The sequence below is a fragment of the Pristiophorus japonicus genome, chromosome 18 (genome assembly GCF_044704955.1).
Source record: "Pristiophorus japonicus isolate sPriJap1 chromosome 18, sPriJap1.hap1, whole genome shotgun sequence".
Classification (NCBI taxonomy): Eukaryota; Metazoa; Chordata; class Chondrichthyes; family Pristiophoridae; genus Pristiophorus; species Pristiophorus japonicus.
Window position 1 is genome coordinate 97,555,690 of NC_091994.1, and position 23,307 is coordinate 97,578,996.

General features: G+C 47.6%; 1 protein-coding gene across 1 annotated transcript in view; it reads left to right on the forward strand.

The window, feature by feature from the left end:
- The window catches only part of camta1a (calmodulin binding transcription activator 1a), a 1,521,665-nt gene that overhangs the window by 1,480,640 nt on the left and 17,718 nt on the right, over positions 1–23,307 (forward strand). Inside the window, exons 11-14 of the mRNA XM_070860435.1 lie at positions 13,322–13,470; positions 16,408–16,598; positions 19,948–20,026; positions 21,637–21,955. Coding sequence (XP_070716536.1) covers positions 13,322–13,470; positions 16,408–16,598; positions 19,948–20,026; positions 21,637–21,955 — 738 coding nt within the window. The remainder of the gene's footprint in view (positions 1–13,321; positions 13,471–16,407; positions 16,599–19,947; positions 20,027–21,636; positions 21,956–23,307) is intronic.

Sequence of the window (23,307 nt, forward strand, 5' to 3'; positions counted from 1 at the left end):
CCCACAACCCCCCAAGATGTCTGCGCTCCTCTAATTCTGCCCTCTTAAGCATCCCTGATTATAATCGCTTAACCAATGGTGGCCTTGCCTTCTGTTGCCTAAGCCCTAAGCTCTGGAATTCCCTTCCTAAACCTTCTCTACCTTTTTCTCCTCCTTTAAGACGCTCCTTAAAACTTACTTCTTTGACCAAGCTTTTGGTCACCTGCCCTAATTTCTCCTTATGTGGCTCGGTGTCAATTTTTTTGTCTTATAATACTCCCTTGAAGTGCCTTAGGATGTTTTACTATGTTAAAGGTGCTATATAAATCCAAGTTATTGTTGTTGTCATTTGGGGTTACAGATCATTGATAAATTGTTGCAATAACCAGCATCAAAAAAATTACCACAAATTTTAAAGACAGAAATGATCTTTAGTTTAAAACCAGTTAAAACATACGACTGATGCTGCTCCTTTACAAGCCCAGACTGCATAGTCTCTCGGTCAGTGCAACCAAGATTTCTTTGCACATATTTTTTTAAATCACTTGAAGTAAAGGAAATGTACAGAGAATAACATATATCGGGTTGTGCGTTACAGGCTGGAATCCAATCGAGGAGTTTGGGTGGTTTATATACAGAATAACAGGTACCCGGGAGTGAGTTACAGGCTGGAATCTAATTGGGGGTTTCAGGTGGCTCATACTATAGAATAACAGTTACCCAGGAGTGATTCTAATGCATCAATGAAGATGTTTACTATAAATCAAATCTTGCTTAGATTCCAGCCTGTAATTCATTCCTTGGTGTCCATTGTTCATTAATATACACAGATTCCAGGCTGTAACTCACTCCTCCTCCTTTCATGTTGACACCTTTGCATTCACAGTGTAGAGCAGAGATATATAGATACGTGTGAATTCAAATGCAAGGGTTAATATAGTGATGTCAGATTAGTTAAATGCTCTGCAGTGAACATGGTGAGCTCTGGTAAACAGAGCGGGGACCATGAAATCATCAGCACTGCAGCACACTGCACTGCAGACAGTCGGAACAATAGCTCGTCAGCTCCACACAAGACAATCAGCCCACATTAACCGAGTCGCACTCCCCCCCCCCGCCCCCCCTCCACCTCCACTCGCTCCTCAATAAATCTCAATTGCAGATTGATTATTTGGCTGGTATGTTCTGGTACCCGTGTGTCCTTCACTGCTCCCTTTAGCCTGTTCTCTCTGGGAGAGGGCACCAGCTTGTTGATGTGACACGGGTTCCACGGGCACTGGCTTCCCTCCGGTTAGGGTTGCCAATCCTCCAGCATGTCCTGGAGTCTACAGGAACTAAAGACTATTCCCCTGGACGCTGGTTAGAGCAAAAAAAAAACCCAGGAGAGAAATCAATGTTTTTTTTCCATTTCCTTTGAACACTTTCATCTATTAGTAATATAATTATCAGAGGTGGGGGTCATGGCTGTTAGAGGCAGATGGTCATGTGATGAAACCTCCAGGAATACGTCCAATCAGAGTTGGAGTTGGCAACAATGCAACCACCCCAAGCAGTCATTGTCCGCGGGTGTGCCCGCACAGTGACAGGAGGCAGTGAAGGAAAGGCCGACAGCCACACACACAAACCCTCCAGCATGGGTCGCTGTGTCAGGAGCATCCTAACCCGGGCACTGATGTCAATCGTCGCTACCATTACTGCACAATGTGCCTTTCTTTGTGCGCATTACTACTCGAGGGCAGTAATACTGCGATACGGCGGAATTAGTGTGCATTTGAGTCATGCCAAGGGTGATGCGAGCACCGGTGACTGTGTTGAGAATCTCTGATATTAAAACACGGTGGAGGTCGTTTTACGAAGCTGCATTGCCAGGCAGGTCCTCACTGAACTCGAGAAGCGGCCAGAGATAGTCCTGTTGCATTGCCGCTGATTCTCTGACCTACCCTTGCCACTGCTGAGTCTCGCCACATTAGCAACATAACCTCCCAACAAGCACAGAAAGAGGCCATTTGGCCCATCGTGCCTCTGCCAGCTCTTTGAAAGAGCTATACAATTAGTCCCACTCCCCCTTGCTCTTCGCCCCCCGCCCCCCCGTCGCTTTGTAAATTATTCCTATTTAATTATTTATCTAATTTTCTTTTGAAAGTTACTATTGAATATGCTTCTACCACCCTTTCAGACCATGCATTCTAGATCGTAACAACTTACTGCGTAAAAGCATTTTTCTGCATCTCCCCTATGATTCTTTTGCCAATTATCTTCAATCTGTATCCCAGTGGAAACTGTTTCTCCTTATTTACTCTATCAAACCCCTACTAATTTTGAACACCTCAATTAGATCGCCCCTTAACCTTCTCTGCTCTAAGGAGAATGCTCCCAACTTTTCTAGTCTCCACATAACTGAAATCCCTCAGTCCTGGTACCGTTCTAGTAAATGTACTAAATATTTTGTGCACCACAAGGAATGTTGTTGGCCAGTAAGGTCCAGTCCCTGGTCTGTATTCAGTTAGCTGATCACAGCCAGGGCAGCAACAGGGGAGCCCTAGACTAGGGAGGGGAAAATCCGACAGGCTCAATATCTAGTTGACCCCTGCTGGAAGGTATGTGTGTGTGCACATTGGGTGAGGACTGGACTGAGCTCAGCTGTGATGCTTCCTCAGTCGAAGAGCCTGCTGCCATTCACTGTGCAGGTCCATAATTGTCAGATACCCATTTGGGCAAGGTACCAGATGGCTATCAGTACCCATGGCACCATACCCCAAAATGAATGAGGACACTCAGGAGATGAGGGGGTCACAAATCATTCCTCTGAAAAGATTTAGAGCACTTGTACATTGCCATGGAATGAAAATCATTGAATCACAGCATCTTATAGCACAGAAGGAGGCCACTCGGTCCATCTCTTTCCCCATAACCCGTTTCAAGTATATATACAATTCCTTTTTGAAAGTTACTACTGAATCTGCTACCACCACCCTTTCAGGCAGTGCAAAATGGATCAGTCTCTAGCTTTGGTCTGCACGTTGCTTCCACATCCTCTGTAAACTCTCACTAACTTTATAGACCACTGATGCCTTGTATCAGCTATGGTTCAGTGGGTAGCACTCTCACCACTGAGTCAGAAGGCTGTGGGTTCAAGTTCCACTCCAGGGACTTGAGCACAAAAAATCTAGGCTGACACTCCAGTGCAGTGCTGCACTGTTAGAGGTGCCATCTTTCAGATGAGACGTAAAACCGACCGCTCTCTCAAGTGGACGTAAAAGATCCCTTGACACTATTTCAAAGAGCAGGGAAGTTCTCCCTGGTGTCCTGGTCAATATTTATCCCTCAATCAATGTAATAAAAAAACAGATTATTTGGTCATTATCACATTGCTGTTTGTGAGAGCTTGCTTGTGCGCAAATTGGCTGCCGCACTTCCCACATTATAACAGTGGCTACACTCCAAAAATACTTAATTGGCTGTAAAGTGCTTTGAGACATCAGGTGGTCGTGAAAGGCGCTTATATAAATCCAAGTCTTTTTATTATAGCTCAGTTGCAATGGAAAAACTGTATATCCCACAGTCACTCAATGGGAAAGGTTTCTGATGCTTTGACGGAAGAAACCGTCCAGTTTATTTATCTTTTATCAGACAAAGCCACTCAATAAAGGATGAAGGAAGGTTTTTTTTATTGGAGTGGCTGCATCCGCGGGGTGTTTAGTGCTGTTGAGTGGTTTGACAATGATGTTTCTGCCCTTGTAGTTGATATACCAGAGGCCTACGCTCCATTAGATACCAAATGGTGTGCAATGCCAGAGGCAAGATCCTCAATGCAATTGAATGTTGACCTGGCATGACAGTCGAGTCTCTGTCAGTTCACACATTTCACCTCAGCACCCATCAAGCAAACCAAGCTTTGAAAGTCTCCTTTTGCAGCGCAGAGGTAAACCATGCCACAACCCCCTCCTATTTAGGAGTCACGCTCGATCGCATCCTGTCATATAGACAACATCTCCAGAAACTTGGGAAGAAACTAAAGAGTAGGGTGAACTTGATCCAGAAACTCGCCGGATCCACATGGGGAGCAGAGGCTCAAACCCTCCGTACAGCAGCACTCGCCCTGGTGTACTCTACAGAGTACTGCTCTCCGGCATTGCTATCAAGTCCGCATGTCAAATCCGTTGATGTCCAGCTGAACGCTACTATGAGAATTATCACCGGTATGCTTTTATCGACACCAACACCTTGGCTGCCCGTGCTGGCAAACATCACACCACCACACCTGCGCCGCGAATTTGCCGTCTCCAGAAAATACAGCCGCTACACCAGCAAAGACATGCCGATCCAGGCCGACTTGAACAACCTACCACCAACCAGTCTCAAATTTAGAAGGCCATTTTGGACTGTCGCTGAAGCCCTTTAGCAATCTCCCCTCAGCCTTGATGACCGATGGCGAAATGCCTGGAAGAACTGTGACATACGGAATGGATTCCTTATAGAGGATATAACCTGAAGGATCAAACCTTCCTCACAAACAGTGGACAACCATCAACCGCCTCAGAACCGGTCATGGTCGATGCTACCACCTTCTCCATAGATGGAAGATTAAAGCCTCCCCATCATGTGACTGTGGAGCTCCTAAGCAGACCCTGGAGCACATCATTGAGCATTGCCCTCAGAGGGAATCTACAAGATATCTACGCTGTTCCACCGGAAGCTTTGGCCCTGGATATCTGACTTAGATATTGACATTTAATTTGCTTTGCTAATACCAAACGAAAGAAGAAAGAAGTGTGCATTCGGACTCTTAGGGCAAATCTCTCATTGTGAGCAAATGCAGCTATTCCAACCACCTTTATTTTTAAAGGTGTACTAACTTTGATAATAAAATTCAAAGTTTGGCGCTACTTTTTTTTTACAAAAATCTAGCATGTCAAAGCATTACATCACTTCTGCTTGGTATTTGAGGTGACTAAAGTGACCCACCTGCTTCTGGTTCCCCCCCCACCTCACCCCAACAAAATCAGGCTTGACAAACACTGTGTCATGAAGGCACTGTCAGCTTGGCTCAGTTGGTAACATTCTCTCCTCTGGATCAGAGTCCTCCAGTGCAGAAACATAGGCTCATCAACTGCAAGGACACATACAGTACTGTCTAACAACACCCAAGGGGTGCAGCCACTCTGTTATTCCTTTATGTTTTATTGAGTGGCTTTGTCAGAAAGAAGCTTAATAAAGAGGTCTGCTCCTGCTGTCACTATCACACTATCACATTTATCAATGAAATACATTGACTTCACTTCCCAAATTCTGGCATTGCCAATGAGGTCGTACCCAAGGATCACAAGAGTCATCGAATGAGATTGAGATTCCAATATCTTTGACGCAATGGGATCTCCTGCCAAATACTCACTCCTTACAAGTGTAAAGAAAAGAAAGAAAGACTTGCATTTCCATAGCACCTTTCATGAACCCAGGACATCCCAAAGCGCTTTACAGCCAATTAAGTACTTCTGAAGTGTAGTCACTGTTGCAATGTAGGAAATGCGGCAGTCAATTTGCACACAGTAAGTTTGTGATGCTGACCAGATAAACTGTTTTAGTGATGTTGGTTGAGGGATAAATATTGGCTAGGGCACAATAACAACAACAACAACTTGTATTTATATAGCAAAGTAGTAAAATGTCCCAAGGCACTTCATAGGAGTGTTATAAGACAAAAATTTGACACTGAGCCACATAAGAAGAAATTAGGGCAGATGACCAAAAGCTTGGTCAAAGATGTAGGTTTTAAGGAGTGTCTTAAAGGAGGAAAAAGAGGTAAAGAAGTGGAGAGGTTTAGGGAGGGAGTTCGAGAGCTCAGGGCCCAGACAGCTGAAGGCACGGCCACCAATGGTTGAGCAGTTAATCAGGGATGCTCAAGACGGCAGAATTTGAGGAGCGTAGATAGCTCGGGTGACTTGGGGCTTAAGGAGATTACAGATTTAGGGATGGGAGAGGCCATGGATAGGCATTTGAAAACAAGGGTGCAAATTTTGAAATCGAGGCATTGCTTAACTGGGAGCCAATGTAGGTCAGCGAGTACAGGGGTGATGGGTGAGCGGGACTTGGTGTGAGTTAGGACACGGGCAGCCGAGATTTGGATGACCTCAAGTGTACGTAGAGTAGAATGTGGGACGGCAGCCAGGAACGCCTTGGAATAGATAAGTCTAGAGGTAACAAAGGCATGGATAAGGGCTTCAGCAACAGATGAGCTGAGGCAAGGGTGGAGACGGGTGATGCTACGGAGGTGGAAATAGACGGTCTTAGTTATGCCTCTGCTATGTAGTCAGAAACTCATTTTGGGGTCAAATATGACACCAAGGTTGAGAACAGCCTGGTTCGGCCTGAGACAGAAGTTGGGGAGAGAGATGGAGTCAGTGGCTAGGGAACGGAGTTTGTGGCGGGGACCGAAAACAATGGCTTTGGTCTTCCCAATATTTAATTGGGGAAAATTTCTGCTCATCCAATACTGGATGTCGGAAAGCAGTCTGACAATTTAGAGACCATGGAGGGGCCGAGAGAAGTGGTTTTGAGTTAGAGCTGGGTGTCGTCAGCATACATGTGGAAATTGATGGCGTGTTTTTGGATGATGTCACCAAGGGGCATCATGTAGATAAGAAATAGGAGGGGCCAAGGATAGATCCTTGGGGGACACCAGAGGTAATGATGCGGGGGCAGGAAGAGAAGCCATTGCAGGTGATTTTCTGGCTACGATTAGAAAGATAAGAATGGAACCAGGCGAGTGCAGTCCCACCCAGCTGGACAATAGTGGAGAGGTGTTGGAGAAGGATGGAGTGGTCAACGGTGTGAAAGGCTGCAGACATATCGAGGAGCGATAGTTTACCTTTGTCACAGTCACAAAGAATGGCATTTGTGACTTTGATGAGAGCCGTTTCGGTACTGTGGCAGGTGCGGAAACCAGATTGGAGGGATTCAAAAATGGAGTTCTGGGAAAGATGGACACGGATCTGGGAGGTGACAACACGTCCAAGGACTTTGGAGAGGAAAGGGAGGTTGAAGATGGGGCGGTAGTTTGCAAGGACGGAGGGGTCAAGGGTTGTTTGTTTGAGAGAGGTGATGACGGCAGATTTGAGGGAGATGGGGACAGTACCTGAGGAGAGTGAATCGTTAATAATGTCAGCTTACATGGGAGCTGGAAAAGGAGTTGGGTGGTTAGCAATTTAGTGGGAATAGGATCGTGGGAACAGGAAGTGGATCTCATGGACAAGATGTGTGTGGAGAGGTCAAGAGGGGAGATCGGAGAGACACCAGGTAGAAAGCCCCTGCTCTCCACATAAATAGTGCCGTAGCATCTTTTACATCCACCTGAGGAGCAGACGGGGCCTTGGTTAACATCTCATCCGAAAGACGGCCCTCGGACAGTGCAGCGCTCCCTCAGCACTGCACTGAAGTGTCAGCCTGGATTATGTGCTGAAGTCGCTGGAATGGGGGCTTGAACCCACGACTTTCTGACTCAGAGATGAGAGTGCTACCGGTCACTGTAGAATAAGAACATAAGAAATAGAAATAGGAGCAGGAGTAGGCCCTTTGGCCCCTCGAGCCTGCTCCGCCATTTAAAAAGATCATAGTTGATCTGATCATGGACTCAGCTCTACTTCCCAGCCCACTCCCCATAACCCTTTACTCACTTATCGCTCAAAAATCTGTCTATCTCCACCTTAAATATATTCACTGACCTAGCCTCCACAGCTCTCTGGGGCAGAGAATTCCATAAATTTACAACCCTCTGAGAGAAGAAATTTCTCCTCATCTCAGTTTTAAATGGGTGGCCCCTTATTCTAAGACATTGCCCCCTCGTTATACAATTGTTATAATTATGTTCTTCTTATAAGTATAACAATTACTACACTTCAAAACAAGTTCATTGGCTGTGAAGTGTTTTGAGACATCTTGAGCGTGACATAAGTGGAAATATTTGTTTTATATAAATTAGTCAGGAAGGCCATAAATGCAGACCATGTAAAGGGTTCAGGATAGACAAAGGATTGAGGGATCTGGTGAAAAAGTGGATAGATGGGGTTGTTCTCTGAAAATGGATCAGGTTTGTTGGGCCTCATGGCCTTTTACTATTCCTAGAAATATTGTTTTTATTGTCTTATTTTCACCTGATGAATGATTCTGTCAATTGGTGTCCCCTCTATCCAGGATAATAAAGGACACTTGGGAAATTTGCTTGTGCAAGGCTGTTCAAGAAACCCCCAAATTCAACTTGTTTTCTCCAGGGAGTTCCATCCAAGCTGCATACAGGAGAGTAAATAATAACAGAAAGTGTTGGAAAAAGCTGAGGAAAATGGGCTCTTCACCATAACTGGTGCCGTTACCCAGGAGAAGGCACCACCATCCTGGAGAAGATACTAATGGGCTACAAGTGTTAAATTATGAGGACAGGTTGCATAGACTAGGCTTGTATTCCCTTGAGTATAGAAGATTAGGGGTAATCTAATTGAGGTGTCCAAGATAATTAAAGGATTTGATAGGCTGGATAGAGCAAAACTATTTCCTCTGGTGGGGAGAGTTTAGAACAGGGGGGCATCACCTTAAAATTAGAGCTAGGCCATTCAGGGGTGATGTCAGGAAGCACTTGTTCACACAAAGGGTAGTGGAAATCCAGAACTCTCTCCCCCAAAAAGTTGTTGAGGCTGGGGGTTAATTGAAACTTTCTAAACTGAGATCGATAGATTTTTGTTAGGCAAGGGTATGAAGGGTTATGGAACCAAGGCGAATAGATGGAGTGAAGATAAAGACCAGCCATGATCTAATTGAATAGTGGAACAGGCTCGAGAGGCTGTATGACCTCCTCCTGTTCCCATGTTCCTATGATGGGACTCTTCACCATAAGTGGCACCTTTAGCCTGGTGAAGCCCTTTATTATAGGAATAACAAAGGACCAGTTGGAGGAACAACAGGCTGAAAGTTTAAAGGACACATTTAGTGAGGCAGTGCTGTTGGCAAGCAGGAGGCGGCCTCACTGAATGTGCCCTTTGATTCATTAACTACTTTCACAAGAGGCAGGAGATGGATTGTTAGGCTATTAACAGATTATTAAAACCTCTCTCAGTCTTGGACTTAAGTATTTTAAGGAACAGCAGAAGTTTATTAGTCCCGACCAGCTCATCCCATGCTCTGGATTTTAAATACATTACCTTTTTGTTAGTTCTCAGCTAAAAATGAAAACACATTTTTGAATGCCTCTGTGATTTTTTTTCTCCCTGGGTTTTTGCTCGAAGCAGTGTCCCAGAGATTACTGTTTCATTCCTGGAGACTCTGGGGCAATCCTGAAGGGTTGGCAACCCTACTTCACAGTTGCAGACTGCAGCCCACGTTAGCAGACAGGAGTTAATTGACGGATGCTTCCCACTCTTAAGATGGGCAGTGACGTGCCTCCCCCTCCCCAGAGTGTCCACTGCAGTCTGGGCGTGCTGCAGGCAGCAACACTGCAGTGTGTAGCAGCAGTCAGTGGGTGGAGTCCCATCCGATACTGTCGCACAGTCAGAGGGAGGGAAACGGGGCTGAGGCGGAATTAGTTCTTGTATGGGTTTTGATCCTCAAAGAAGGTTTTAAAAACACGTCGCCATTGTCATGCTGCTTTCATGAGAGAACAGCTGTTGTGTTTTTATCCCGGTATTTTATCTCCCCTGCCGCTCCCGAAGGCTCCTTGTTGAGGTTCAGTGGCACAGGCACTGACTGCCTCCTCAAAATGACCTCTGTTCGGTCATGAGCCCAGGCACCGAGGCCTGGGCTTTCTGCTCAGCAGCTGGTAGTAAGTTCGCCAACTCCTCCAGGATTGTCCTGGAGTCTCCAGGAATTGAGGGTTAATCTCCCGGACTCTGCTGCAAACGATCCACGAGAAAAATCATAGGGCTATTTAAAAAAAAAAATTGTGGGGCCGAAATTTGCCCTTTTCATGGCCCTCTTGGCGCCCCTGGGGGGGATGCTCACAGGCACTATGGCGTTCCCGCCTCCCCGGGAAATTGCACCGGAGGTTTGGTGGGGCCACCACGCAACCAGTGATGACATCGTCGCTGTGCACGCCAAGCCCTCACTGCCCCGCACCGACCCCTTTGTGCCCCCCGGGGGAAATTGCCCTGCGAGGTTGATGCGGGCGGACGTCAACCCAAGCCCCGCGGGTCGCGAAGCTGGCAGCCATCCGCTGCCGGGGCGCACCTTAAAGGGGAGGCCTTTAGCGCCCCGGGCCGCCATTTTATTTTGTCACCCGACTCTAGCATTGGCCCGACAATGGCGGTCCTGGTGTCGATCGGGCCGCCATCATGCAGCCCGGCACTCAGTTTTGGGTGCCGGGCCATTGAACCGGTCGATTGCATTCCTAGTGGCCCAGTGGCTAACTACTAAAGGGCCTGCAGAGTGTGCAGCGGCCCTCCCCTTTAGGAGCGCCCCTCCAAGCAAGTAGAGCGGCAGAGACAGCGCTCGGCTTCCTTGGAGGGGCGCATGGCCCAATTCCACGGCTGGGACGGGCCCTGTGGGCCAAGCGATAAAAGTCCCGGGAGGTTACCATCCCAATCGGGGTGAGGGTCAATTTCGCCCCCCTGTGTGTTTTTGTTTTCATTTTCTTTTATTAGTTAATTTGTTTATTAGTTAAAAATATTGCAGATTGGGTAAAAATGCTGTTTCACTGACTGTCAAGAATCATCCAATCGGGTAACAAAGAGTTTGATCATTTTCTGATTGGGCGAGGGAAAGTGGGACACCGCAAGGATGGGCGTGTCGGGTGACCAATGGCAGGAGTGTGGGGGTTGGGCAGGACGTCATGTGATCAAACCTCCTGGAATGCGTCCAACCAGAGTTGGCAACCCTACCCTGTGCCCAGGCTGCTGCAGTGCAAATGGTGGAGATTTAAAGAGAAGTCCCAGATGTAATGTATGCTCACAGGTTTGTAGAGCTGCTGAGCGCCTGAGGAGCTGACACGGCGCCTATCCTGGGCCGACGTCTGGCGCGCGGCCAAGGCCATCGAGTCACTAAAAACAGCACTGGGCCCTGACGGGTGTGTCGAGGATACTCAAGCATGTGGGGCGATCCCGTCCGAACTAACCCCTGTCCGGATGGAATTCCTCATTGCCGCCAAGCCCTGAAACCTCCCTCGGGAGCCGGTGCCTCACAACTTGAGCCTCCTCCGGGAAATCCCCTCCGTGCCTTTCAGTTCTGCACAGAGGGGATTCCTTTACGGGCTGCTCTTGCACACTCTCCACTTTGCCATCCTTGTCTGCCGTCCGGACATGCCTTGCCGCACCAGCTTGCCGTCCGGAGGAGGCTGGGGTTCCCAATGGAGTGCTCTCTACGCGGGAGTCCTCCCTTTATTTGTTGGGGACTTGGCCTGTAGGGTGTTGCACAGAGCAGTACCATGCAATAAGTTTTTAAGTTGGTTCACGGACTCCCAGGCTGCCCGCAATTTCTGCGGTCTGGAGGAGTCCGTGTTCCACGTCTATGTTGTATGTGTGAGGTTGCAGCCCCTCTTCCAATATTTGAAGGGACTGCTCCTCAAATTCTGGTTGCACTTCAGTCCCACACTCCTGATCTTTGGGCACCCTGTGTAGAGGGGAGCAAGCAGGTCAGAAGTCCTCGGAGGACTGCTCTTGGGCATGGCCAAGGTGGCCATTAACCGGTCCAGGCAGCGGGCGGTCGAGGGGGTCGTTCAGCCCGACTGCCTGCCTCTGTTCCACGGTTACATCCGAGCCAGGGTATCCCTGGAGATGGAGCACGCGGTGTTCCGCTCGCAGCCTTCCGCGAGAGGTGGGCGCTGGAGGGACTGGAGTACATCATTTCAACCGGCAACAGAATTTTTATTTGATTTGATTTGACAAAGGTTCCCTTTATGTTCAATTGTTAATTTGTGTTTTTGATGCCCTCAAAAAAACAAGGAGGCACTTGAATAAAAGTTTCTACCAAAATAGTTGTAGAGCTGTTGAGTTGGGAGTGGCTTAGCCAGTCACATGATGTTCACAAGACTCAATAAAACCCCAGCCTGTTGGATTCGGGGGATCCACGATGAGGCAGGTGCTTGTGAGCCTGCTGGATGTACTGGTAATGTGTAGTGTGATTGTTAAACCTTTTGCTAATAAGCCAACTCGTTCTTAATAGCAATGTGTTGCTATGAATTCTTAAGCAAAGAACTCACAAAGCAAATATATTGCACCAGGAAATCCAAGGGCAACACAGAGTGGGAGGGGACTTTTGGGTGACACCAATTCGTCAGATAAATCGAAGAGAAAATCCTCCCTTGTTTTTATTATTTAGAAAAAAAACAGCGTCCTTGTTTTATTTTAGGTTGTGTTCAGCTTTTAATGCAGATAAATATTTGTGGGGGGCGGTCGGGGGGGAAACAGTTGGAATCTGGGTGACCTGGAACCATTTTGACACATTCTTGCACTGGGTAGAGTGACCAAACGTCCTAGTTTTCCGGGTATAGTCCCCAACGAGCGACTGTGTCCCCGGGCAAACAATGTCCCTGGAAGACTGGAGCCATATTGACTGGAATATATACATATCATGCCATTAGACATAATCAGAGTTTCAGGTCAATGGACTGAACTGTGTTACTGTATTATTTTTAAACAATGTTTGAATGCGCTTCAACAGTGTGACACCACATCCGCGCTAATTATATACACATTTGTTTTGCATTTGTAGTGTATATGTGCTGCTAAAGAATTTTGCCTTGCTATGCTGCACAATCTACATGTTCTGTCCTGGCTACTTTTGCTGTACTCTCACCCTGTGTATCCCCGGATTTGGTTTAGAAAATATGGTCACCCTATAACTGGGTCAGCTGAGCCCAGGTTTTTTTTAAATTTATTGATTCATGGAACGGCAAGGACAGCATTTATATTGCCCATCCCTAATTGCCCTCGAGAAGGTGGTGGTGACAACTGAGTGGCTTGCTGGGCCATTTCAGAGGGAAGTTAAGAGTCAGCCACATTGCTGTGGGTCTAGAGTCACATATAGGCCAGACTGCGTCAGGACGGCAAATTTCCTTCCCTAAAGGGACATTAGTGAAACAGTTGGTTTTTTACGACAATCTGATGGCTTCATGATTACCACTCGGTTTTTATTCCAGATTTATTTAATTAACTGAATTCAAATTCACAAACTGCGATGGTGAGATTTAAACTTGCATGTCCAGATTATTAGGCCAAGCCACTATGCTACCGTACTTCCAAAGGGAGGTCCAGTGGGTATGTTACTGGACGAGTAATCCAGAGGCCTGCATTGCTCTCGGGCCGGTCTGACTGAGCCACCATGTTCTGGTATTGCAGCTGCTGACGTGTGCTTTCTCTTGTTTTTCTAGACAACCAGTTCAGGATGTCCATCCTGGAGCGCCTGGAGCAGATGGAAAGGCGTATGTCGGAGATGGGATCTCACCAGCATCACCAGCAGACTGGAGGGGGAGGATTAGGAGGAGGAAACGGAGGAGGCGGTGGCAACAACCAAGCACAGGTACGCCACATCGTAAGATGCTTGGGAGCCAGAACCAACCGCACATGTTCAGGCGATCTCCTCCCATGGCTGCCCAAGATTTTCTTTCGCATGCAATATGAGGATAGTGAGAGGAGGTGACTAAGAGGCGTCCTGACGGAGTATGTAAGATACTACGCGTTATAGGAAAGAGGACATGATTTGAAACTTGCAGAAAGAAAGAGCATACATTTATATCGCACCTTCACGACCTCGGGACGTCCCAAAACATTTTATAGCCAATGAAGCACTTTTGAAGTGTAGTCACTGTTTTAATGAAGGAAACACGGCAGCCAGTTTACGCACAGCAAGCTCCCACACACAGCAATCAAATAATGACCACATAATCTGTTTTTAGGTGTTAATTGAGGGCTAAATATTGGCCACAAAACAATGAAAATTCTCCTGTTCTTCTTTGTAATACCCTGTGGCGCCATGGGATCTTTTACATTCACCCGAGAGGGCAGATTGTGCCTCGGTTTAATGTCTTATCCGATAGACAGCACCTCCGACAGTGCAATACTCCCTCAGTACTGCACTGCAATGTCAACCTAGAGTTTGTGCTCGAGTCTCTGGAGTGGGACCTGAACCCACAACCTTCTGACTCAGAGGCGCCCTGAGTTGCTGACTATGGGGCCCAAATTCAGGTGCGCCAGAGTGCTAGCACACATGAGTTTTTAGCTGTTACTCACCGCTGGAACTCTTGGTGCGGTGAGTAGATCCATTTTCACGACTTTAGGAAATGGATCATAATGGGGGCGGGTCTTTGATTCAAAGCCAGGCTGACTGGCTGAAAATGGGTCGGAAGGCCTGCCCGCTGTTGTCAATCAGCGTGGTGATGTCACAGAGCGTGTGTGTCACCACGCTCTCTCCCCTCCGTTGAAGGGGAAAGATGCGATCATGTTTTAACTTTAGCTACTGGGGCCACCAGGGAGGGTTTCAGCCGGGCCAGCAGCCTGGCATCCAAGAGGGAGTGCCAGGCTGCCCGTTGGCGACCCGGCCGAATCCGGGGCCAGTATTTTGCTTGCTGATCGGCAAGTCGTCTGGCAAAAAGTCTTGTACTGCGGTCGAGGCAGTGGGCCCTCCTCTTTAAGGGCGGCCACACTGCCGGGCCCACAGTCACTCTGCAGAGGCATACCGACAAAGAAACCTGTCGGGGGCACTGCGCGGTGGGGGATCCAAGGAGTGAGGTGAAAATCGCTGGGTAAGTATTTTTATTGTTTTTTTAATTGATTTTATTGGTGGTGATACCACTTGGTCGGTATGGGGTCCAGCCGAAAAATCTCCGACCTGAATTTAGGTCGGGTCGGCCTGTTTATCCCAAAGCGACGGCCATTCGATTTTAGGAATGGCCACCGCAAACGGGCACTAGCAGGTCTCTTTGAATTTCGGCCCGTGTATCACTACCGACGTTTGTTAACTCCAGACTCGACTATTCCAATGCACTCCTGGCTGGCCTCCCACATTCTATGCTAAGTAAACTTGAGGTCATCCAAAACTTGGCAGCCCATGTCCTAACTCGCACCAAGTCCCGCTCACCCATCACCCCTGTACTCGCTGACCTATATTGGTTCCCGGTTAAGCAATGCCTTGATTTCAAAATTCTCAACCTTGTTTACAAATCCCTCCATGACCTCGCCCCTCCCTATCTCTGTAATGTCCTTCAACCTTATAACCCCCCCCCCCCGCCCCCCCCGAGATATCTGCGCTTCTCAAATTCTGCCCTCTTGAGCATCTTCTGATTATAACTGCTCAACCATTGGTGGCGATGCCTTCTGTTCCCTGGCCCCTAAGCTCTGGAACTCCCTCCCTAAACCTCTCTGCCTTTCTACCTCTCTTTCCTCCTTTATGATGCTCCTTAAAACCTACCTCTTTGACCAAGCTTTTAGTCATCTGCTGTAATTTCTTCTTTTTTGGCTCAGTGTCAAATATATTTGTTTTGTTTTGTAGCACTCCTGGGATGTTTTACTACATTAAAGGTGCTATATAAATACAAGTTGTTGCTGGTTTTAATCCAGCTCCCACATACCTACATCTTTGAGCAAGCTTTTGGTTCCCTGTCCTAATACAACATAAACTTGCATTTATATTGCATCTTTAACGTAGTAAAATGTTCTAAGGCACTTCACAGGAGTGACGTCTAACAAAATTTGACACCAAGCCATATAAGGAGATATTAGGACAGATGAACAAATGTTTGGTCAAAGAAGTCGTTTTTAAGGAACGAGAGAGATGGAGAGGTTTAGGGAGGGCATTCCAGAGCTTAGGACCTAGGCAACTGAAGGCATGGCTGCCAATGGTGGAGTGATACAAATTGGGGATGTGCAAGAGGCCAGAGTTGGAGGAGCGCAGAGATCTCGGATGACTGTAGGGCTGGAGTAGGTTACAAAGATAGCAAGGGGTGAGGCCATGGAGGGATTTGAAAACAAGGAGGAGAATTTTTAAATCGAGGCGTTGTTTAACCGGGAGCCAAGGTAGGGTCAGCGAGCACATGGGTGATGGGTGAACGGGACTTGGTGCGAGTTAGGACATGGGCAGCGGAGCTTTGCATTACCTCAAGTTTACGGAGGGTAGAACATGGGAAGCTGGCCAGGAGTGTGTTGGAATAGTCAAGTCTGGAGGTAACAAAGGCATGGATGAGGGTTTCAGCAGCGGACATATTGAGGCAGAGGCCAAGTTGGGCGATGTTCCAGAGGTGGAAGTAGGCGGTCTTGGCGATGACGCAGATATGTGTTCGGGAGCTCATCTCGGGGTCAGATACAACACCAAGGTTGTGAACAGACTGAGTGGCCTGTTTCTGTGCTGTAAAGTTAAAGGTGCTGTATAAATGCCACCGATGTTGTTGTTGTCCCTTTGAGCCTCACACCGTTCCATGTGAGAGGACTGATCCCCATGTGTGTTCCTCACCCCGTTGTGTAGTGTGTGTCCAGGGTGGCGAGCTGTTCCTTCGAGAACCGTGTGGTGCTGGTGTGTGAGAAGATGATGAGTCGTGCCTGCTGGATCAAATCCAAACACCTCATCCATTCCAAGACCTTCCGAGGAATGACCCTCCTGCACCTGGCGGCTGCCCAGGGCTATGCCACGTTGATCCAGACACTCATCAAATGGCGGTAAGCAATGGCCAAGCTCAAGTGACCCCCTTCTGTGAGGTGAGGGACACACTTGTGTTTCCGCAGTAAACAAGGGCAGTAGTGATTAAAACCGAGTGTGTGAGAGTGATCTCATGTTGTATCAATACTATGTTGTTCTGTTTTATTTTATCTTCATGGGCAAGTTTTTGCAGTGAGGGCTTGGCTTGAGGGTGCAATAAGGGGAAGTCTTCTGAGGTTGAGGTACTTCCATCTGGTAATCCCCCCCCCCCCCCCTGCCCCCGCACTGGCTGTGTGACTGAGATCAGGAATTTTGCACAATGGGGATCGAATCTTCAGGTCATCACTCATTGATTGCTGCTCTACTAAGGTGCCTGTGTGCAGTTATAGTAGAATTATTTTTGTAGGGAAGGTTGATTAGAGCAAGTTCGGAGTTGTAATGTATGCACCTGTGAGTATCCTCACAGGTTTGTAGAGCTGTTGATGCAACAAAAGAGTTGTAGAGCTGTTGACTTGGCCTGGCGGGTGGTGCATGGAGCAGTCCCGTGCAATAAGTTTTAAAGCCGGTTCACGGACTCCCAGGCTACCTGCAATTTCTGCGGTCTGGAAGAGTCCATGTTCCATGTTTTTATGGAGTGTGCGAGGTTGCAGCCCCTGTTTCATTATTTAAAGGGGCTGCTCCTCAATTTCTGGTTGCACTTCAGTCCCACACTCCTGATCTTTGGGCACCCTGTGCGGAGGGGAGCGGGTAGGTCCCCTCCGCACGGACTGCTCCTGGGCACGGCCAAGGGTGCCATCAGCTGGTCCAGGCAGCAGGCGGTCGAGGGGATCGTTCAGCCTGACTGCCTGCCTCTCTTCCGCGCGTACATCCGCGCCAGGGTGTCCTTGGAGATGGAGCATGCGGTGTCCACCGGTACGCTTGTGGCCTTCCGTGAGAGGTGGGCGCCGGAGGGACTGGAGTGCATCATCACCCTCGGCAACCAAATTTTAATTTGATTTTACATGTTTAAAAGTTTAATTTGTTTATTGCTGGATTTTTAGTGTCCCCCTCCCCTTTTATAGGGGGCACTTGATTTAATGTTTATTTATTGGTTTGCAACAAAAGAGTTGTAAAGCCTTTGCATTGTGAGTAGCTTAGCCAGTCATGTGATGTTCACAAGACTCAATAAAACCCCAGTCAGTTGGGTCTAGGTCATCCAAGATGAGATATGCAGTTGTCAGCCTAGTGGATGAACTGGTAATGTGTTGTGTGATTGAGGATATAACGAGCATGGTGGATAGAATGGTGTACCGATGGATGTGGTGTATTTAGATTTCCAAAAGGCATTCGATAAGGTGCCACGCAAAAGGTTACTGCAGAAGATAAAGGTACGCGGAGTCAGAGGAAATGTATTAGCATGGATAGAGAATTGGCTGGCTAACAGAAAGCAGAGAGTCGGGATAAATGGGTCCTTTTTGGGTTGGAAATCGGTGGTTAGTGGTGTGCCACAGGGATCGGTGCTGGGACCACAACTGTTTACAATATACATAGATGACCTGGAAGAAGGGACAGAGTGTAGTGTAACAAAATTTGCAGATGACACAAAGATTAGTGGGAAAGCGGGTTGTGTAGAGGACATAGAGAGGCTGCAAAGAGATTTAGATAGGTTAAGCGAATGGGTTAAGGTCTGGCAGATGAAATACAATGTCAGAAAATGTGAGGTCATCCACCTTGGGGAAAAAAACAGTAAAAGGGAATATTATTTGAATGGGGAGAAATGTGGTGCAGAGGGACCTGGGAGTCCTTGTGCATGAAACTCTTTTGAGTCCTTGTGCATGAATCCCAAAAAGTTTGTTTGCAGGTGCAGCAGGTAATCAGGAAGGCGATTGGAATGTTGGACTTCATTGCAAGAGGGATGGAGTACAAAAGCAGGGAGGTCCTGCTGCAACTGTATAGGGTATTGGTAAGGCTGCACCTGGAGTACTGCGTGCAGTTTTGGTCACCTTACTTAAGGAAGGATATACTAGCTTTGGAGGGGGTACAGAGACGATTCACTCGGCTGATTCCGGAGATGAGAGGGTTACCTTATGATGATAGATTGAGTAGACTGGGTCTTTACTCATTGGAGTTCAGAAGGATGAGGGGTGATCTTATAGAAACATTTAAAATAATGAAAGGGATAGACAAGATAGAGGCAGAGAGGTTGTTTCCACTGGTCGGGGAGACTAGAACTAGGGGGCACAGCCTCAAAATACGGGGGAGCCAATTTAAAACCGAGTTGAGAAGGAATTTCTTCTCCCAGAGGGTTGTGAATCTGTGGAATTCTCTGCCCAAGGAAGCAGTTGAGGCTAGCTCATTGAATGTATTCAAATCATAGATAGATAGATTTTTAACCAATAAGGAAATTAAGGGTTATCAGGAGCGGCCGGGTAAGTGGAGCTGAGTCCACAGCCATGATCTTATTGAATGGCGGAGCAGGTTCGAGGGGCTAGATGGCCTACTCCTGTTCCTAATTCTTATGTTCTTATGTTATGTTTGTAAACCTTTGTTAGTAAACCAACTGGTTCTTAATAGCATATAAACAGAAAATGCTGGAAATCTCAGCGGGTCAGGCAGCATCTGTGGCGAGAAACAGAGTTAACATTTCGGGTCGTGAAACATTAACTCTGTTTCTCTCCACAGACGCTGCCTGACCCGCTGAGATTTCCAGCATTTTCTGTTTTTATTTCAGATTCCAGCATCCGCAGCATTTTACTTTTGTATTAGTTCTTAATAGCAGTGTGTTGCTATGAATTCTTAAGCAAAGAACGCTTGAAGCAAATGCATTACAGGAGTGGGCTCCGATGCCTTACTCCTATACTTATTTAATTATTGAGAAACAAAAACTGAGGGGTTTCAATGAGAATGAGAACCGGGCGGTTTGTATATTGGGCGGCCAAACCGCATCGCCAGTTCAAGGTCCGGGCAGCAAGCTAACAATATACGCTCTAAGATATACCGAGTTTGAGTTTGAAAAGCCTGAAGCTTGTGGGTGGAAGGCTGGCTGAGTGAGTTGAGGAGTTCCATGCTTTTGAGTCTGTGGGAAAGAATGAGCTAGTGCCAGTGATGGGGATCGGCTTGGCCACAATGAGGACAGAGGAAAGGTGCACAGGGAAATAAAGGAAAGCTCAGAGAAGCAATGACCATAGTAGTGTTTAACAGAGAGACAGAGCAGGAGAGATGGCAGACCAGAGGTGAGAGAGGGGTAGCCCATCAGACGGCAGGTTTTTATCCTGTTGGAAGAATATTGCTGAGAGGACTCCCTCACACCCACCCTGCCAATAAATTGCCAGGACACTGGCTCGCGACTGGAAAGTGCTCCGCTAACCGCTTGTGTTTGTCCCCTCACAGCGCAAAGCATGCAGATAGTATTGATCTCGAGCTGGAGGTGGATCCACTGAACGTTGATCATTTCTCCTGCACCCCCCTGGTAAGTAAAGGGTCACCTCCGTTTAGAAAGTATGTGGAAGAGCTTTCTGCAGGCTCTCTGTAGCTGCTCAATCCATACACTGGCTTTTTATTTGAAACGGTTTTGATTGGTCAGCAGCAGTGAAAACTCAATGTTCCCTTTAAACCACGCGGTATTGTGAGTGGGCCATGCAGCCCGTTAAAGGGACTGCGTGGCCCCACAATTTTTTACAGGGAACATTGGGGCTGACCTACATTGGCTCCTGGTCCACCAAGCCTCGAATTTAAATTTCTCATCTTCGTGTTCAAATCATTCCAGGTCCTCGACTCTCTATCTCAAAAACCTCCTTCACCAGCCATACAACCCATCGAGTTCTCTGCAATCCTCCAAATCTGGCCTTTGTGCATCCCGCTTTCCTTCGCTCCACCATTGGCTGCCGTGCCTCCAGCCACCTAGGCCCTTAGCTCTGCAACCAGCCATCTAGGCCCTTAGCTCTGCAATTCCCTTCTTAAACTTCTACCTCTCTCTCCTCCTTTAACACCCTCATCAGTGTCAGCTGTGGCTCAGTGGGTAGCACTCTTGCCTCCGAGTCAGAAGGTTGTGGGTTCAAGTCACACTTCAGCACATGAAGATATCTAGGCTGACACTCCAGTACAGTGCTGTACTGTCGGAGGTGCCGTCTTTTGGATGAGACGTTAAACCGTGGCCCTGTCTGCTCTCTCAGGTGGACGTAAAAGATCCCATGGCACTATTTCGAAAAAGAGCAGGGGAGTTATACCCGGTGTCCTGGCCAATATTTATCCCTCAATCAACATAACAAAAAAACAGATTATCTGATCGTTATCACATTGCTGTTTGTGGGAGTTTGCTGTGTGCAAATTGGCTGCCACGTTTCCCACATTACAACAGTAACTACACTCCAAAAGTACTTCATTGGCTGGAAAGCGCTTTGAGACGTCCGGTGGTCATGAAAGGCGCTTTATAAATCCAAGTCTTTCTTTCTTTAAAACCTACTTCTCTGACCAAGCTTTTGGTCACCTATCCTAATATCTCCTTATGTGGCTCAGTATCAAATTTTGTTTGATAATGCTCCCATGAAGCGCCTTGGGACGTTTTACGTTAAAGGTGCTATATAAATGCAAGTGCTTGTTGCGTTTCCATGGTGTGGGAGCTACACCAGTAGCCCAACTCCTGGAAGCGCAGGATTTGTGTGGCCCGCTGGCCATGAACTGAATGTAAAACTTCCCAGAGACACGAGCAATTGATCTTCGTGGCATCTCCGGCCAGTTTTACATTCGGCTCGTAGCCAACTGGTTTTAGCCAGACCCGCCAGATTCACACTTGTCTTACAGCTGGCTGCACTTCGGGGAGCTGGTGGCACTTTTAATAGTCACACACACTGCAAAAGCAACTAACATCTCCACACTGTGTTGGGTTAGAGCTGATTAAAGAAAGGAAGAACTTGCATTTATAGTTAGCTTTCACCAACTCCAAAAAGTAATGCATCAGCTTGTCAACATTGGAGGAAGCGGTGCTGCAACTGAGAGTGAATTGTAATGTTTACCTTTCATCGTTCACTCTGCCAGGAAGGATGTGACATAGTGAAATAATTGGTCCTTTCTTTTAACCAGATGTGGGCTTGTGCATTGGGACACACTGAAGCAGCAGTTGTTCTGTACAAGTGGGACCACCGTGCCCTCTCCATCCCTGATTCTCTGGGCCGCTTGCCTCTGACAATCGCCCGCTCACGGGGCCACGTGAAGCTGGCAGAGTATCTGGAAGAGCTCCAGAGGGAAGATGAATCACAACTCCCCGGCCTTCCCCAAACTCCCAGTATGATTTGCTCTCCCACCGCGAAGTCAGGGAGTGACGGCTGGATCGGACAGTGGAACAGTGGCAATAACAGCAGTCAGGAGTTCCAGAAGAGTGTCAGCACACCTCCGACCACAGGTGCACATTATTCCTTTCTACATGTATTTAGTAATCACTACTTTGTGTGTTTGTGGTCTTGTGTTTTTTTTTAATCCCAGTGAATTTTGCACGAATCAAAGTCAGGATGTTCGTGCTGGGGAATGGAACAATTCTATTTTAAGAACCCTGTGTCAGTATCAAACACTCCCAGGTGTGATCAACACAGATCAGATACAAAGCAAATCTCCCATCAAACTCTCATAGGGCAGGTATAGCCCAGGTTTGATACGGAGTAAAGCTCCCTCTACACTGTTCCGTCAAATACTCTCAGGGCAGGTACAGCATGGGTTAGATACAGAGCATCTAGCTCCCTCTACACTGTCCCATCAAATGCTCCCAAGGCAGGTACAGCACGGGTTAGATACAGAGCATCTAGCTCCCTCTACACTGTCCCATCAAACGCTCCCAAGGCAGGTACAGTACGGGTTAGATACAAAGCATCTAGCTCCCTCTACACTGTCCCATCAAACGCTCCCAAGGCAGGTACAGTACAGGTTAGATACAGAACATCTAGCTCCCTCTACACTGTCCCATCAAACGCTCCCAAGGCAGGTACAGTACGGGTTAGATACAGAACATCTAGCTCCCTATATTCTGCACCAACAATGAGTCTCAGTCTCTGAAGTTCCTACTATCCAATGTGACATTTTTCCATTCCCAACATCTCCATCTTGCAGCCTCGCTGAGTAACACTGCTGATTAGTGTCCAATTAAGTACAGTTCTGTACCTGTTGTCCAGTGCCCAACAGGAGCTGGACTGAATTGCAGATTTATTTCATATAGAATCTTTATAACCAGCACAGAGAAGTGAGGTCCATCCCTTCTGCCTGGGCTGGATTGGAACCCAAGCCCTTTGTTCATGAGGATGTGACCACTTCTGTTTTCTCTGCGGTTTCTGGGCTAATACCCTGCTGCACCTGAGGGAACAGATGGTCTGTTGCTCGGTTTCTGTCTGCCCAGTGACGAGATTCCTCGCTTTCTATGTTCCCTTTGGAGATGCGCCAGGACGTTGCTTGGCTTATCCCCAGAATAATGCGATTGAGATCAGCAACTGAGCAAGTCCAACAATCTGCCCAGTCAGGTCCTGGGGCATACATTCCAGAGAGATCATGGGGTCACGCCCTGCTCTGTGGTGTGTTAGCTGATTCTCAGCTAAGGGAAGCAGTTGTGCGAACGTCAGCTGACATCCCCCAGTGAATACCCTGCCGCCACTCAAAGGATCACACACGAAGAAAGGTCACCTGGGCAGTCAGAGTATTATAAATCCAAGTCAGTCTTCCTTCCTTCCCTTCCCTCCCTTCTTTCCTTCCTTCCCCCTCCCCCTCCCTACC